A 19,329-nucleotide genomic window follows, 5' to 3' on the forward strand; every position below is an offset into this window, starting at 1 on the left:
TGAACTTTTTTCATATACCTGTCTTTGGAGAAGTGCCTATTTAGCTTTTTTGCCCATTTTTCATTGGGTTGTTTGTTTTCTTTTTGTTAAGTTGTGTGAGTTCTTTATAGATCTTCATTTTCAGTCTCTTATCAGATGTATGGTGTGCTAATATATTCTCCCATTCACTAGGGTGTCTCTTCATTTTGGTTACTGTCCCTTTTGCTATACAAAAGCTTTTTGGTTTGATGTAATTCCAATTGTTTATATTCTCCTTTGTGTTCTATGCTTCTGGAGATGAATTCTCAAAGTATTTCTGAAATTTATGTCATGTAATGTTTTACCTGTTTTCATCTATATATTTTGTGGTTTCAGGTATAACATCCAAGTCTTTTATCCACTTTGAGTTAATTTTTGCATATGGTGTGAGATAATAGTCTAATTTCATTCTTGAGTATGTGGCAGTCCTGTTTTCCCACAGTATTTGTTGAAGAGACTGTCCTTGATCCAGTGTATATTCTCTGCACCTTTTTCATAGAATTGTTGACCATATATGTGTGGTTTAATTTCTGGACTTCCAATTCTGTTACATTGGTCTGAGTTTCTGTTTAATGGCTTAGAATGGTCTTTTTTCCCTTTAAACATTTTGATTAACCTCAAATTTTCTTTATGATTTCAATGAAGTATATCACACAAAAGTGACTCTTTTGAAATATCCTGACTTTCCTTGATATCCATACAAAACAATTGAACAATTTTGGATCTAGGATTTCCTAAATCATAAGTCTCAGTCAGCATATTCTGATTTGGGGTGAAAACATATTTCTGTGCCTAATACTTTACTGAGAAGAGCATTAAAAGTAAAAGACAAGTGATGAATGTTCCCTTTTTCCTATATTTTTATAACTCAGTTGGAAATGATAAATTGACTAGCTTATTGATTTTAGAAATGATCAGCAATATTACTTTTCCTAAGGAATATTAAGAAGATTCATAACAGATATGAAGCTTGATTTCTCTCTTCCTGTGTAAACATATATACATTTGCAAGTTTGACTTCAAATTTCTACCTTGAAAACATCGCCTTACGTAGACAAGGGATCTAAACTGTAATTTTCCAAGAATTTAGTTACTGCCTTATTGCATATAATTTATATGGATAGAGAAGCAATGAGTGCATTATTGGCTGACTTAGAGCTGGGTTAAAATGCCCTATCTGCCTTTTTCTGACTGTCAGTTTTCAAAATTACATAATCTATGTCGTGTTTCTACATTTATATAAAGGGGGTAACTGCTAACCTCTAAGGTGTGGGTAAGGATTAAATGTTTATATATGTAAAACTCTTGCAACAGTGCCTGGCAAATAGTGTTAATTGCTAGTAAGTGTTAGATAGTATTATTATTATATCACTTCTCTATTTGAATTCTTGTTTATATCATGAAGCCAATTCCTATTTCTATTTCAATTTCTTCCCATTAAAATTTGTTTCCCAAACTTTAGTCATCCACATACTACATTTGTGGGGTTTTCCATATTTGATACAACATATTACTATTTAATTATATTATTTATACTTAGGTTAACTTATCACTACTTAACAGTGAGATTTTCTACAGAAATTTTCTGTGTTCTCTGCAAGTATAAAATTGATCCAACAACAACAAAAATATCCTAAATAAAATGAAGTGGGTTTTCCTGGTCTATAACTGGCTTTTCTCCTCTTGGTATTTTAAGGTCCAAATTCTTCCACTTTTCACCTCCATCCTCCTGTAGGGCTCCCTCCACGTGTACTCCCAGGAATGTAGGGGGGACTATGGAGTGTGGAGGAGAAGCACCAACGGGATGCATAACAGCTTTGGTCAGGGAGCAGTTCTCCTTGTTTCTGCTCACATTCCATTGGTTTAAATGAATCACATGGTCTCTCCTAACTACATGGAAGCCTGAGAAAAGTTCTGTAGATGTGTGTCAAGGGAGAGAGAACAGAATTTTGGTGATCAACCATACGTCTCCGCCATAGTTCTCCCTCCCCTATACATACTAGTTTTATACTTGTCATGTAGTGGTTAGAAAAATATCCATCCCATCCCCAAAGGAGGCCCTCAAAGTTTCATTCAGTGACTCTATGAAGCTCCAATTCTGGAGGATCTGGTGAAATATAGCTGCCTGATTAGACTCAGTTTCTTTACAGGGGAGTTAAATGTTTACAATTTGAAATACACGCTATCTGCCATCACGTGAAATAGGTCATGCTAGAGCAAGGACTTAATAACTGGAAAAACGAACAAACCACAGACCCTGTAATGGAAAGAATGGTAAACAGTCAGTCATCACTGGAATAAAGTTGCCATTAAATCCTGCTGGATAAGTCCTGTAAGAGCTCTGCCCTGACAGTGGAGAGACAGTTTCTCGCTTTTTTGCTCCTTCGTCCTGGGAGAATTTCCCATGTTCATTGTTTTTCGGGACTTCTGTTTCTACTTCTGGCAGGCTCTCCTTTCTGCTTTATCCTCCATAGGCCACATCTGAAGTGGACATTGAGGGAATGTCCTCCTTGGAGGATATACTGCATTTATAATTCAGTTTTTATGGTGCAAATATGGAGATCAAGGGTCATATGGAATCATCAAATTTTTAGCACATCATTCTGGTTTTCTCTGGTAATTCAATTTCCTCAAATTTAGGAGGCACTGATCCTAATTCCTTTAGTCAGTTACATGCGTCAGTAATCAGAACCAAAGGCACCCAAAGTTCTTTACTAGACATAGTACTAAGACCTATTTTGTTTAATTGTTCACCTCTCTCTCTCTCTCTCTTTCTCTCTCTCTCTCTCTCTCTCTGTCTCTCTCCCCCTTTCCTGATCATCCCTCCCCATCTCTCTGGGTCCTTCATATAAAATACTGGAAAATCTCAATTTAATGAAATAGCATTATTTATGAGCTTCAATTTATCAAATAATGTGAAATTTAATTATTAGTTCCTTTTTTATTTTATTATAGCATTTGTCAATAATGCTTCTTTAGAAGAAAGAATAATGAGACATTTAAAGAAATTTGTTCTAAAATCACTTGTCATATGATTATTGTATATTTAAATACTTATGAATAATAGAAGACATGAAAATCAATAAAAGTTACTTTGAAAAAGTTGAACTCAAGTTATAGCATATACATTTGTGTTTCAATATTAAATATTTTGTTCCAGTCACTATTATAATATTGCAAATCACCTTAAGTACAGATAATTAAACAAGTATTCTTTTATGCATATATAATCTGGAAAAAATTTCAGACAAAGCCAAGTGGGAACAGCTTGTCTCTACTGCAAAATGTTTGAGACCTCTGGTGCAGGACCATGATGTACTCAATAATTGGGAGAGGGTGTGATTAGTAGATATTTTAATTCTTTTTTTAATCATTCTTTTTTTAAAGATTTATTTATTTATGCATGCAAGAACTGGAGTACAGGCCAGAGGGGTGCGGGGTGAGAGGATGCACCAGAGACAGAGTAGGGAGCAGAACTAGCAGACTGATTGAAATACACTGCTGAGAGGAGCAGTGGGCAAGCAAAGAGAGGTCTGCTATGCCATATGGATATCTCCCTGGCTGGCCGGGTACCACATTCATGCTGCAGAGGCTGCAGATAGCTTCAGTGCTATGCTCAACCCTTTGTGCTACCACGGAGGCCCAATATTTTGATTCTTAAGATTGGTGGTTAATACTGTTTGTCTGCTGACAGCTCAGCTAGTCTGTCTGAAAGAAAACCTATGAAGCTTCTCACTGTGGTTATTTTGAGTGTGTTGACTTGGACTTAATCACAACATGGTGAGCATTTTACAAATGTGAGGACTCTAAAAGAACAGGGGAGATGTACTAATGCTCTGATTCTCTTAAGTCAGATGGTGTCCCTTCTGCCATACATTTTGGTGGAAGCAAGTATAAGGATATGCCCAGGTTCAAAATGGAAGTACATAGACCCTACCACTTAAATGGAGGGGTGCCAAGACTAAACAATAAGAGGACTATATGAATTATGAGATATTGTTGAAGTCTGCTAAGTTTGAAAATACATTTTATTCAAATTCATCCAGGTCCAAAGCAATTCCTTCTGATTTTATTTCTGCCTATTCACCTTCTTGAATGATTCTTAATATGGTTATTTTACTTTTATTTTTTCAGATATCTCGGCATAGAAGGAATCATTCACAGCATGTTCTGAAAGATATCATCACTCCACTGGAACAATTGGTAAGTGATCATTTCATTCCAGTACTATACTATAAAGTAAATTCTCCCAAAACTCAACAAACTAGAAAAGAACACATTAAATGATATTATGTTTCTGTAGGTCGGGCAGTCAAACATAATCCAACAGAGTCCTCTAACTCAGAGTCTACCATTGCAATCAAGGTTTAAGCCAGAATTGGGGTCATATATGAAAGCTTGACTGAGAAGGATCTGCATGTTTGTTGGGTTCAGTTCCTGTTTCCAGACACTGTTCCTAGCTCCTTTCCACATGGGCTACTCCAACACAAATGCTTGCTCCTCAAAAGCATGCAAGTTGAGAAGGTTAAAGAGTCTCCTGTAAGACAGAAGTTGAAATCACTTGCAACATAATCTTAGAAGTGATATCCCTTCAAATTTGCCATGGTCTCTTGGTCAGAGGAAGTTAAACTGAAGAAGGGATTAAATAAGGCCATACTAAGAGGAAGTAGGAATCACTGGGAGCCTATTGCAAATGTTGACAATGAAAAGCCAGCCCTTTATCAATAGATTCTAAATTCATATGACCATAGGGAGGTTTTTCCCTCCATTTTTATTTATGGTTCTAATGACTAGGAAGAATACCTGAAACATTGTAAATAATGTGAATGAAGAAAATGGTAGAGATTTCTTAAAAACACTGATATATGATAATACTTTTTTCTGCTGATGACCCTCTTTTGGCAAATATAACCAGTTTTCTCTTGCTTCTCCCTCCTGCTATATTTCACATTGGTAAATATGTTTTCAATCACATTCCTTACAGGATAAAGCACAGGGATGACTTTATTCCTATTTGTTTCCTACTACTTTATGTCTATTTTCTTTGGGCTTTCTTATCCTCAACACAAAGATAGTTTCTTTTCTTGATTCAGTTCTCTCATTTTCTTTTGCTTCGTGTGTTCTAGATCACCAGTCCAGCTATTATTGACTGACTCTGCTTTGCTTTACAACACAAATGTCTTTAAAATATTGTCTACTTTTACTGTCCCTAGTTTCTCCCCCTCCTTTATCTCTTTTTTTTTTTAAAGATTTATTTATTTATTCATTTATAAAGCGCTGGATACAGTCAGAAGCGCGGGAGGGTGAGAGAATTCACCAGAGCTAGAGCGGGGAAGAGCAGGGAGCAGAGCAGGCAGAAGGACTGAAGTACACTGCTGAGGGGAGCAGCGAGCGAAAGGAGAGGTCTGCTCGCCATGTGGGACCCTCCTCCGGTGGCCGGGGAGCAGCCGGGGATCGAACCAGCGCTGCAGAGGCTGCGGGCACCTTCGCAACCCAGCGCTCAACCGCTGCGCCACCAGGGAGGCCCTCTCCTTTATCTCTTGAACTAGTTCCATTTAGTCTTTTATCCCAGCCACTCACCTACTATCAAAGTCAGTAGTTGCTGGGGCCTCCCTGGTGGGGCAAGGGGTTAAGACATAGCATTATGAAGCTATCTGCAGCCACTACAGCATGAGTTCAATCCCCGGCCAGATTGGTGACCCACATGGATAGCAGACCTCTCCTGTCTCGCCTGCTGCTCCCCTCAGCAGTGTATTTCAGTAGATCTGTCTGTTCTGCTCCCCACTCTGTCTCTGGTGAATCCTCTCACCCCCCACCCCCGCAATTCTAGACTGCATCCCAGCTCTTGTATGCATAAATAAATAAATATTTTTTAAAAAGTCAGTAATTGCTTTCATATTGCTAAGTACAGTGGTAAAATCTTAATTAGCTCCTTAAATAATTTGAGAATTGAACCCAACTTATAACTTCTTTTTGAAACCTTTTGCTCAAATGCTATCAGTAAACACCTTTCCATTTAATTAAATTGTCACCCCTTTCTGTCTCTTTTGGTGGTTTATCCTCATGTTAGAGCTCAGTTCTTACCTTTTCTTTTTTCTCTCTGTCGTTATTCCCTAGTGCATCTTATTTAGTGTTATGATATTATATACCATGTTATACTAATTCCTTCTAGATTTCTTTTTTTTTTTTTAAGATTTTATTCATTTATTTATACAAGCACTGGGCACAGTCAGAAGCGCGGGAGGGTGAGAGAATTCACCAGAGCCAGAGTGGGGAGCAGAACAGGCAGATGATGAAATACACTGCTGAGGGGAGCAGCAGGCGCGGCAGGAGAGGTCTGTTTCACCATGTGGGACCCTCGCCGGCGACCCGGGATCGAACCAGTGCTGCAGAGGCTACGGGCAGCTTTGCAGCCTAACACTCAACTGCTTTGCCACCAGGGGAGCCCCTCCTTCTAGATTTCTATCTCTAGTATAAGCAAATGTTCAAAATTTGTAGTCTTGTATATTGTGACACTGTCCTAATATATTTCCAACATACATCTCAAGCTTAATACATCCTAAACTGATCCTGGATTTTCACCCTGACCTCCTTTCCCCACTCTTTTCCATTAAACAAGATGCCAACACCATTCTTTCAGGTGCTTCAACAAAAATTCTCGAAGTCATTTTTTGCTCCTTTGTTCCTTTCATAAGATAAACTGAAAAGTCAAACCTTGTTTGCGTTATCTGCAAAATACATCCAGAATCAGTTCTCCTCTCACTAATTTTGTATCATGTCATTCCATGGCTCAAATTCCTCACTGACTTCCTCTGTCTCTCATATTAAACACTGAAAATGTCCAAGATTCAACACATCCTGGAGGACCAAGTCACTGTTCTGGCCTCACTTCTCCTTCTCTTCTGACTCACTCTGCTTCACCCAGCTGGCCTTATGCTCCACAGGGTCATCTTCCTTCTCTTTCCTCTGCCAGGTACAAAATAATTCATGTGATGCCCAGAAATTCATTTGATGAATCTCTGTTTAAATATCATCTTTTAGGGCCTCCCCGGTGGCGCAGCGGTTGAGCGCTGGGTTGCTAAGCTGCCCGCAGCCTCTGCAGCTCTGGTTCGATCCCCGGCTGCTCCCCGGCCACCGGAGGAGGGTCCCACAAGGCGCGCAGACCTCTCCTGCCGCCCGCTGCTCCCCTCAGCAGTGTACTTTGGTCCTTCTGCCTGCTCTGCTCCCCGCTCTGGCGCTGGTGAATTCTCTCACCCTCCTGCGCTTCTGACTGTACCCAGTGCATGTGTAAACAAAAAAACAAACAAACAAACAAATAAATGAATAAATGTATAAAACATGCCTCTAAAAAAAAAATAAAAAAATAAATATCATCTTTTAAAGGTGTCTTTATTAATCTCCCTTAAAAACAAACCACAAGATCCACCACTTTCAAATATATTCCTCTCTTTCCCCATTTTAATTATCTCCAGATAGCTTACTGCTCCACGACATACCATATGATTTATTTCCATTTGCTTATCATTTCATTAAAATGATGTGTGAGTACAGGGGTATTATCTCTGATGTTCATAACTCTATTCTGTGATTATAACAATTATTTGTACATGGTAAGAACTCAGTAAGTACTTGTTAAATGAATGTACAAATCAAAGAGTTAATGACTTTTGTTCTTACTTCTGAGTTTATAATACACAGATCTAAACTTGCATGCTTTCATGCTTTATTTCATTCTATATCTTTAAGTTCTAGATCGTCATTTGTTCTAGTACGTCATGTTGTCATCTCAGAAGTGAAATCTCCCAATTTAAATCCACCATCACCATCTTTCTAAACTGATTCTCTTTTCCATTGGATTTATTATTAGCAAATGTATATCCAAGCTCAGATCATTTTCTGAACTTTCCCCCACAACTCTTATTTATGAATTACTCCATTATGATGAGTACTGCAAAATAATTACGTTTTCCCAAACAATAAATTTTGATTAATTTTTAACTATCCTTTACCATTTATATCAAGGCCTGGATCTTTTTCCAGAACATATAAAGTTTTCTTCACATTGCACTAATTTAGCCTTATGCATGCTAGATATACATTCCTTTTTTTTTTTTTTCAACAAATCTGTCATTTTGTTTGCTTTCATCTCTCCAATGTTCCTTGTTATTTCCAGAGTCACCCATAGGTTCTTGCTTTAGTTTCTTTTGGTACTATCTACTATACCCTTGATACCACACATAAATGATGTATATTAAAAAACTTTAAAGAATAATACAAGTCTTTTAAGCTCATGTTGTTCATTATTATTTTTGCCATATAAATCCTGAAGCTATTTTTTTCAACAATTTGTGCTATAGAAATCTTATTTACTTTATCTCTCATATTCAGAACTTCCCTGAACATTTTCCAGGAATTATGAGAGATTTTGGCTTTAGAAATAATTGGCAAATGTATCTCATTAGATCCACCCCCTTTGGAGGAAAATGCTTCTCATTCCAAATAGAATCTGTCATTGTGGGTACTCCAATAGATGATATCACCATTGTTAGGCATGCTTTACATCTCAATGTTCCCTTTAATAAGGTAGATTGTAATCAATGTAGTTAAACAGACAAATAATGGATTTATTTTGAATTTTGGCAAAAATATACCCCTAATTGGACACTATAATCTCATGGTGGAAACTACCCAGTACATTGACAGGTGACACCATTTATGTCACACGGCATGTAAATCCACAGGGCAAGAGAACTAAATCATTTTCTGAGAATCTGTGTGATTGCTTAACAAGTGCTGTAATGCAGTGAAAATTTTAGAATTGAAATGTTAAATATACTAATATGCATTTGTTTCCTGCTCTTGTATATTCCAATTTATAGTTGTTTATGAGACCTAATTGTTTTCAGGGCACTTTCCCTTTTTCTCCTAAAGAAACATTCAAGAACAGCCCTGTTTATAACATGTTAATCTTGATCTTCTTTATTTTTTATCAAAAGAGTATGAGACATGTCTATGGATAACCCTGCAGGAGTCAAAAGCCTGTGGCAGGTTTTAGAGAATCATCTGCTACCTCCTGAGCTCAGAGGATTTGGAGGACAGAACTCAGGAAGTTGCCATGGCTTGGAGGCAAAGCAGGCTTTTGCAGATAAACCTTAAGTCACAGATTCTACCTTTTGGAGCCAGATATCATTTTGTGGATTAATTAATACTTGTGAGGGCTTTGAGGATGAAAGGCATTGTGAGCCTTTCACAATGTTTTCTTATTTTAAAACAAAGAGCAACCACTTTGGGGGAATAATTCTATTGATCAGGTTGTACTTTCCTTAAATTACAAAACAAATCCAAAAGCCTTTTAGTCTTTCAAAATTCTACTTTGCTAAGATAAAATTAGGTTTTCTGAAATAACTTCCTCCCAGAACTTCAAGTTGGTGGTATGTTAATATTAAGTTACATGATTTAATATATATAATAGAAACCACCTCCAATTCTTCATTGTTTTATGTGTCCTTCCTTTCTTTAAATAGGATTGCGTTTATGATTTCCAGTACTTGTTGAGACCATCCTTGTGATGGGTGCAGTGGTGGGTTTGTGGTATGCAATGATATGCTAAGTATTCATACATTTTTCTTAAGGAGGAGTTTCCAGCTTCCAGTCTGAGGGTAAAGGGATGTACTAAGCAAGCATCAAAAGGCAACATTCTGTGTGCAAATTACAAAACATGCTCTGACAGCAGAAAAACAATTTCTATGAGAGAGGGAGTGCTGAACTTAAAATAGCCCTAAAAACCTGCTTTGATAGAGGCATTTAAACTGAGATTTGCTGGATGAATAGTTTGCCAAGGAAAGAACTGAAAGAGAATAGTAAACAGAAGGAACAGCAAATGTAAGGGTATGAAGATCAGAACAAAGTAGTTACATTCAAACACCGCTACAGTAGGCAAATGACTCAAGGGGAATGGGAGAGAGAGGAGGTGCTCATATTTTGAAGGGCCTTGGAGTGATGGTGAGAAGTTGAGAAAGCATTAAAACACAGAAACAGGTTATAATAAATTCTCCCATCCACCCCACATTTGAAATTCATTTAACTCTAGAGTAGAAAAAAGGGACCCACACAACAAGAAAGATCTATTAACATTGAGCAATCCTTTCTTCCCTACTGCCTAGACTAAAATTAAGTTATAATAAAACAATTGAATTATGCTAATAAGCTGTCCAGACAGTAACCAAGAAAACGTTTCTCACTGAATTCCAAAGACAGGCAAAAAAAAAAAAAAAAAAAGGAGCAACAAATTTAAATCATGGAAACAAAGAAATAGAATTCAGAGTAGAAGAGAGAAACTGAGAATAAGGAAAGGTGAGATGCAGGAAACACCTCCAGAAAGACTAAAGAAAGCTCTTCAGACACAAGGACATGCCTTGTCCATCCATTTTCTAAAACAGAACCTGGAATATTTGTTTGTGGCCAAATGAAACACACTGGAAACAAGACGAGAGGCTATGGAGATTCTTCAAAATCAAATAATAACTTTTTTCAAGATTACATTTTGACAAGTTACAGCTAAATAAATCAGAAATATGTGCGAATTTTTCCAGACTCAATGGAGAATTCTAGAAGCATTCTTAGTTACTCCTATCATGTATTACGCACAATCATTATTCTTTGCTTTTCCTCTGCTTTCCATTTTTCTTATAATCATTGTATCCAACTTGACAATATTGCTTTATCATTTTTTAAAAGCAAGCATATTAAAAGTATTTACTTAAGCAAAAACATTTCTCTGAAAGCATCATATTTCATTCATGAGCTGTATGTAATATAATTCTAATATTATGAATTTAAAACTTAAAAAAATACTTGATATGATTTTGAGATAAAGTAAATTTTTAACCTAGGGATTTTTTTTCCCCTCTCCTTTTATTTCTGTTCTTAATGGACTGAGTCCACTGCAAGCTTCACTCATATTAAGCAGATCTGCAATAGGAGGGAAGGCAGAGCAAGTATAGAAATAATTGGAGACTGAGAAAAAATATAGGCAAAGAAGAATGTCCCAAAGAAGATAATGTACAGAGAGAGATAGGTCAATTAGCTTGACTATTAATAATTGTTTATAAATCAAAATATGTACAACATATATATATATAATTATTTTATTAAAAATAAATATTTAAAATAAAATAATAGTTAAAAATAAAAATAATATTAAAATTAAAAAAATAATATTTAAAAAATAAATCCATTTGAAAGAAGAAAGACACATATCTCTTTGAGTGGGTAATAGAGAAGTAAAAAAAAGAGATTAACATAAAGAAGATATTGAAGAAGGAAAATAAAACATATATATATACTGTGGTAGAATGATATAGTTGGATGTGCCTTCATTCTGTGATTTATAATGTAAATTACTGAGATAATCAGATTACCATCAAAGAACTGTGATCTATTTAAAATTCAAAAAAGTATTGCTGGATCATATGGAAGCTCCATCTTTAGCAGATTGAGGACTCTCCACACAGCTCTTCATTGTGCTTGGACCAGTTTTCACTTCCCACCAGTAGTGCAGGAGAGTTCCTTTTTCTCCACATCCTCACCAACATTTGTTGTTGCTAGTTTTTTAATATGTGTCATTCTCTCTCGTGTAAGATGGTATCTCATTATAATTATGATTTGCATTTCCCTGATTACAAGTGATATTGAATGGTCTCACTCATAGCAGGAATTTAGAAAACCTAAATAAGGGGCCAGGAAAAATACTAATTATAATAAAGTAAAAATCAAAATCAACAAGCAACTATAAACCAGAGACACACTATGTGGGGGGGGGGCCAAGGGAGTAGGGTCAAAACAAGGGGGATGGGAATTGTATGAGGGATATAACCAAGATGAAAATGCATACATTGTGCAAAAATGAAAAACGATGTAAAAAGTATATAAAATAAAATAAAGTTTAAAAAAGTAGCATAGCAAGTGCTTCACTGTTAAATAGTAAAATAATTGACTGTTAGATCCACTTGAAAATTATAGTGGCATGGGTTTGTGTTTATAGAGCGATGATGCAAAGTTATCCTAGGAGAAAGTCAGTCAATCAGAGAGTTTTACAAGGTGGACTGCTTTGGAAGGCTCACTCCATTCAGAACTAGAGCCTCTTTTGCTATATGGATAAAGAAAACTTACATTTATCAATATTATTGTATTTTATAGATAATATGATTCTTTAGGATTATCTCAAAGTAACCAAATGTGTGATGCACAAGCTATAATTCTAATTTATATACTTATAATGGGGATATACTGACACTGAATAATTGATGCCACATTCTATATCTGAGGATCTACAAAGCTGAGTTAGGGGTCAGAGGGTCACAAGTGAACACAGAATAAGAACAAAGAGGGAAAGAACGATAACAAATACATCAGCAGAGGAAATATAAGGTATAAAGCTATTTGTTTCTGGTGTTAAAAGCCAATCCCTTTTCATCACAATTTGGTAAGTCTTATATTCAGTTATTTCCCATTTATAAGCAAGTATTTTCACAGAATTATTTCAGAGGACTGGTATAAATGAAAGATTATTGCTTTTAATTGTACTTTTTTTTAAAATCTGAAAATATTAATGAAGCTATGAAGCCTTCCTTCTCGTGAAAAATTGTGGTATTTCTATATATGGTTACAGGCTCATCTTTCTGCTGTGAGTGTCCCCATCAATCAAAGTTTGTCTTCAGCTCTTCTAGCTTGCGTACTATCTCCAACTTCAGCTGATAAACAGGTGTTACCTGGGTATCGCATTGCTGTTCATTCTTCTCATCTGCATCTAGCACAGTTGTGTCAGCAGAGTACTCCCTCACTGCTAGTAGGCCCACTGGCATCCAATCTGCACAAATTGCTGAAATTTCCTGCCATTTAACATAAAATAAGTCTTCTGAGGGATGTTGGCCAATAACTCAAGAAGTCAGATTCAACATCTAGTGATTAGTTAATATTTCTTTTTTTTTTATTTTTATTTTTTATTATTATTTTTTTAATAAATTTTATTGTTATATTCCCCATACAATTGCAGCCCCCCCATTCTGACCCCAATCCCTCCCCTCCCACCCCCGCCCCCTAAAAGTGTCTCTGGTTCATAGTTTTTTGTTGATTTTGATTTTCACTTTCTTATAGTTATTCATTTTCCTGGTCCCTTATTTAAGTTTTCTAGATTCCTGCTATGAGTGAGACCATCCGGTATTTTTCTTTTTCTTTTTGGCTTATTTCGCTGAGCATGATCCCTTCCAGCGCCATCCATGTTGCTGCAAATTGCATGTGTTTATCTTTTTTGAATGCTGAGTAATATTCCATGGTATATATGTACCACATCTTCTTGATCCAGTCATCTATTTTTGGGCATTTGGGTTGTTTCCAAAGCTTAGCTATTGTAAACAGTGCTGCTATAAACATAGGGGTGCAGGTGTTCTTTGGAATTGATGTTTCTGTGTCCTTTGGGTAAATACCTAGGAGTGGAATTGCTGGATCATATGGAAGCTCTATGTTTAGTAGGTCCAGAAATCTCCATACAGCTTTCCACAGTGGTTGGACCAGTTTGCACTCCCACCAACAGTGCAGAAGAGTTCCTTTTTCTCCACACCCTCGCCAACATTTGTTGTTGCTAGTTTTTTTAATATGTGCCATTCTCACTGGTGTAAGATGGTATCTCATGGTAGTTTTGATTTGCATTTCCCTGATGACAAGTGATGTTGAACATTTTTTCATATGCCTGTTGGCCATTTGCATTTCCTCTTCAGAGAAGTTTCTTTTAAGCTCTTCTGCCCATTTTTTGACTGGATTATTTTCTTTGTTGTTGTTGAGTCTCATCAGCTCTTTGCAGATTTTTGTGATCAGTCCTTTATCATTAGTGTTGGGTGCAAAAATGTTCTCCCAGTTGGTGGGGTTTCTCTTTGTTTTTGTTATTGTCTCTTTTGCTGTGCAAAAGCTCTTTAATTTGATGTAGTCCCAGCTGTTTATCTTTGCCTTCACTATCACTGCTTTGGGTGATGTGTCTGTAAAGATGTCTTTGATGTGCAAATCACGTAGTGTTTCGCCTATATTTCCTTCTATATATTTTATGGTTTCAGGTCTTATGTCTAGTTCTTTAATCCATTTTGAGTTGATTTTTGTGTATGGTGTGAGGTGGTGGTCAAGCTTCATTCTTTTGCATGTAGCGACCCAGTTTTCCCAGCACCATTTATTGAACAAACTTTCTTTGCTCCAATGCATATTCTTTGCTCCTTTGTCAAAGATTAGTTGACCATAAATCTGTGGGTTTATTTCTGGATTTTCTATTCGATTCCATTGGTCTGTATGTCTGTTCTTGTTCCAATACCATGCAGTTTTGATGATTATGGCTTTGTAGTATAGTTTGAAGTCTGGGAGTCTGATGCCTCCATTCCCTTTTTTTTTTTCAGGAGAGCTTTGGCTATTCGGGGTTTTTGGTGATTCCATATGAATTTCATCAATAATTGTTCTATTTCTTTGAAGAATGACATTGAAATTTTGATTGGAATAGCATTGAATCTGTATATTGCTTTTGGTAGGATGGCCATTTTAATAATGTTTATTCTTCCAATCCATGAGCAGGGGATGTCTCTCCATTTCTTTGTGTCTTCTTCTATTTCTTTTAACAGTGTTTTATAGTTTTCTTTGTATAGGTCCTTTACCTCTTTTGTTAGATTTATTCCCAAATATTTGATTTTTTTTGTTTCAATAACAAAAGGGATGGTCTTTTTGATTTCTTCTTCTTCAGATTTATTGTTTGTGTATAGGAAGGCTACTGACTTTTGCGTGTTGATTTTGTATCCTGCCACTTTACTGAACTGATTGATGAGTTGAATTAGCTTTTCTGTGGAGTTTTTGGGGTTCTCTATGTATAATATCATATCGTCTGCAAATAGTGATAGTTTGACTTCTTCTTTTCCTATTTGGATTCCTTGGATGTCTTTCTCTTGTCTTATTGCCCTGGCTAGGACTTCCAGTATTATATTGAAAAGCAATGGTGAGAGTGGACATCCTTGTCTTGTTCCAGATCTTAATGGAATTGCTTTCAGCTTTTCACCATTGAGAATGATACTGGCTGTTGGCTTGTCATAGATGGCCTTTATGATGTTGAGGTATGTTCCTTGTATCCCCAGAATTTCAAGGGCTTTTATCATGAATGGGTGTTGCACTTTGTCGAAAGCTTTCTCAGCATCTATTGATATTATCATATGGTTTTTATATTTCTTTTTGTTGATGTGTTGGATAACGTTGATTGATTTTCGGATGTTAAACCATCCTTGTGCCCCTGGAATGAATCCAACTTGGTCGTGGTGAATTATCTTATGGATACATTGTTGGATTCTGATAGCTAAAATTTTATTGAGGATTTTTGCATCAGTGTTCATTAGGGAGATTGGCCTGTAGTTTTCCTTTTTTGTGTTGTCCTTGTTCGGTTTTGGTATTAGTGTAATGTTGGCTTCATAAAACGTGTTTGGTATTGTCCCTTCCTTCTCAATTTTTTGGAAGAGTTTGTGAAGGATAGGCACTAATTCGTCTCTGAATGTTTGGTAGAATTCATTTGTAAATCCATCAGGTCCTGGGCTTTTGTTTTTGGGGAGGTTTTTTATTACCATTTCAATTTCGCTAATTGTAATTGGTCTGTTTAGGTGTTCTATTTCTTCTTTATCTAGCTTTGGGTGATTGTAGAGTTGTAGGAATTTGTCCATCTCCTCTAGATTGTTAAACTTGTTTCCATATAACTGTTCATAGTAGTTACTGATTATTCTTTTGATTTCTGCTGTGTCCGTTGTGATTTCTCCTCTTTCATTGATGATCCTGTTTATTTGTGCTTTCTCCCTTTTTTCCTTTGTGAGCCTGGCTAGGGGTTTGTCTATTTTATTGATTTTTTTCAAAAAACCAGCTCTTGGTTTCATTGATCTTTTGGATTGTTTTTTTAGTTTCAATTTCATTTATTTCTGCTTTGGTTTTTATTATTTCTTTTCTTCTACTGGTTTTGGGGTTTTTTTGTTGTTCTTTTTCTAGATCTTTGAGCTTCGAGATGAGGTTGTTTCTTTGCGTTCTTTCTTGTTTCTTGATGTGAGCTTCTATTGCTATATATTTTCCTCTTATTACTGCTTTTGCTGCATCCCATACATTTAGGATATTAGTGTCCTCCTTGTCGTTCAAAAAATTTTTTAATTTCTTCTTTGATCTCCTCATTAGTCCAATGGTCTTCCAGTAGTGTGGTTTTTAATCTCCATGAGGTAGGAAAGTTCCTTGCCTTCTTTTTATGGTTTATTTCTAGTTTGATGCCTTCATGGTCAGAAAAGATGGTTGATATGATTTCAATCTTGGTGTATCTGTTGATGTTTGTCTTGTGCCCCAGTATGTGATCGATCCTGGAGAATGATCCGTGTGCGCTTGAGAAAAATGTGTACTCCGTTTTTTTGGGGTTTAGTGTTCTATAGATGTCTGTTAAGCCTAATTGCTCTAGGTCCTTATTTAGAGCTTTGGTTTCTTTACTTATTTTTTGTCTTGTTGATCTATCCATTGTTGATAGTGGTGTGTTGAAGTCTCCCACTACGTATGTGTTTTCTCTGATGTCTGTTTTCAGAGAGGACAACAGTTGTCTGATATATTTTGGTGCTCCTTCGTTTGGTGAATATATGTTAATGAGTGTTATTTCTTCTTGAAGTATTGTCCCCTTGATCATAATGTAGTGACCATTGGGGTCTCTTTTTATCTTTTTGAGTTTGAAATCTGTTTTATCTGATATAAGTATAGCTGTTCCTGCTTTCTTTTTTGGTCCATTTGCTTGTAGGATTGTTTTCCATCCTTTAACTTTGAGCCTATTTTTATCTTTTGTAGCTAAATGTGTTTCCTGGAGACAGCAAAAGGTTGGGTTTTGTTTCTTAATCCAGGCTGCCACTCTGTGTCTTTTTATTGAAGAGTTTAGTCCATTTACATTTAGAGTTAATATTGATATGTTAACATCTGTATTTGCCATTGTGTTTGTCTTTCCTTTGATTTTATTTATTTATTCTTTTAATAACGTTTTTTTTTTTTTTTTTTTGGCCTTCTTTCATTGTTATTCGTCCCTCTGAGGTTCTGGCTTTAGGACTCCTTGTAGTATTTTTTGGAGTGGGGGTTTAGTTGCAATGAAATTCCGGAGTTTCTGTTTGTCTGGGAAGGTCCATATTCTTTCTTCAAAGAGGAAGGAGAGCTTTGCGGGATAGAGTATTCTTGGTTGGCATCTGTTTTCTTGGAGTCTGTTGACTATGTCCCTCCACTCTCTCCTTGCCCGTAGTGTTTCTTCGGAGAAGTCTGATGTCAGCCTGATTGGTTTTCCTTTGAATGTTATCTGTTTCTTCCCTCTTGCCAGCTTCATTATTTTTTCCTTGTCCTGGATTCTTGGGAGCTTTACTATTATGTGTCTTGCTGTATTTTTCCTTTCATCGTGGAAGTTTGGTGTTCTTCTTGCTTCTTGTATATCAATTTTCAGCTCCTTCTTCACATTTGGGAAGTTCTCTTCAATTATCTCTTTGAATATTTTCTCTGTTCCTACATCTCTCTCCTCTCCTTCTGGTATTCCTATAACTCTTATATTTCCTTTCCTCATGGAGTCCGATAGTTCCCGAAGTCTTTCTTCGTTCTTTTTCCTTCGTACTTCTCTTTCCTTTTCTGTTTTGGTTCTTTTTATTTCTGTGTCTTCAAGATTACTTATTCGTTCTTCCATTTCATCTATTCTGCTTTCATTGCTTTTCCCAGAATTCTTTAGTTCTTCCATTAATTCTTTGATCTCCTGCATTTCTTTTACTTCCCTCTTTAGGGACTCAATTTCTTTCTTCTGACCATTGTTTTCCCTCTCTAGGGACTCAATTGCATTCTTCTGATCGTTGATTATTTTTCCCTTATCATTGTTTTCCTTTATGACTTCTGTCAGTTTTTTAATCACGGCAATTTTAAATTCTCTTTCTGGAAGGCTCAGAAATTCTTCCAAGTCATTGTCTTTGCAATCTGGGGGCTGGCTTTCTTTTTGTGGTGTGCTTTTTCTCTGGAGAGTTGCTAGGTTGCGTGTGGTTCTTCTCCTCCCTACTGTCTGTTTTCTAATTTGCCGTATGCGTTGGGACACTGTGTTGTTGGGACTGGCCGGCATCTTGGGTGGGCTTCTCTGTTCCCCTCTGGTTCTTCCAGGAGTCATCTGTCAGTTTCAAGCAGCCGGGCGGCCGGGGCTGTGTGCTGGTGCTGGTCTCCTCCTGGGGGGCGGGGCTCTCTTTAATGGCGCCTGGAGCTCACCTCCGCGGCGGATCCTGCAGGGTTCGCCTCAGCTCCCGTTCACGGGGTGTGGTGGCTGCAATAGTTCCTTTCCACTCACAGTCCCGCTTGCTGTGTCCGTTTTTCTTGTTGGCCGTTTTGGTTTGTTGTTTTCCTCCTCTCTGCCGGTCGGAGAGTGCTGCCTCTGTGGGCGGGGGAGGGGAGCAGGGTTCTGCGCTTCCCTCCCTTCTGGTCCTCTTTTATGGCAACTTTCTTCTTCGGGCAGTTTGCTGGAGTCGTCCGTTTATCTTCCGTGTCCCAGTTCTCACTGGGACCTGCCGCTTTTCCTCCCTATTAACTTTTTTTAATGGGAGATCTTACTCGCAGCGTCTCCTCGCCGCCATGTTGCTCCGCCCCCCTATTTTTATTTTTTTTAATAGAGGCATGCTTTATTTATTTGTTTGCTGGTTTGTTTGTTTGTTTTGTTTATACATGCACTGGGTACAGTCAGAAGTGCGGGAGGGTGAGAGAATTCACCAGAGCCAGAGCAGGGAGCAGAGCAGGCAGAAGGACCAAAGTACACTGCTGAGGGGAGCAGCGGGCGGCAGGAGAGGTCTGCACGCCATGTGGGACCCTCCTCCAGTGGCCGGGGAGCAGCCGGGTATCGAACCGGCGCCGCAGAGGCCGCGCGCAGTTTCGCAACCCAGCGCTCAACCGCTGCGCCACCGGGGAGGCCCTAGTTAATATTTCTTAAGTGGACATAGCTTGGGGAGTGCTACTACTTCAAAGAACTTCAAGTTGGCCCTGAACTTGGGGTACAGTTTTACTTAACTTTGTAAATTATTATAGACACGACCATTTGGGTCCTAGATAACTGACATTTTCTGTTATAATTTATATATCATTATCCCCAGCTCATGGGGCTAACATAAAGTGGGAATAATTAATTAAAATAACTAATAAGATGCCATTTATGACCTACATCCAAAATAAGTACAATCTCTTGCTTGCCTAATACTTCTTTCAACTTCTATGATTTTCGCAGAACTGATG

General features: G+C 37.2%; 1 protein-coding gene across 4 annotated transcripts in view; it reads left to right on the forward strand.

Moving 5' to 3' along the window:
- Nucleotides 1-19,329, forward strand: part of ARHGAP15 (Rho GTPase activating protein 15) — a 621,973-nt gene that overhangs the window by 79,966 nt on the left and 522,678 nt on the right. For all 4 annotated transcript variants that reach the window (XM_054699701.1, XM_054699703.1, XM_054699704.1 and 1 more), the window contains one exon: nucleotides 4,153-4,221. In XM_054699701.1, the coding sequence (XP_054555676.1) occupies nucleotides 4,153-4,221 (69 nt within the window). The remainder of the gene's footprint in view (nucleotides 1-4,152; nucleotides 4,222-19,329) is intronic.

Source organism: Talpa occidentalis, unplaced genomic scaffold (assembly GCF_014898055.3).
Source record: "Talpa occidentalis isolate TD23 unplaced genomic scaffold, MPIMG_talOcc4v2.1 talOcc4.3, whole genome shotgun sequence".
NCBI classification, from domain to species: domain Eukaryota; kingdom Metazoa; phylum Chordata; class Mammalia; order Eulipotyphla; family Talpidae; genus Talpa; species Talpa occidentalis.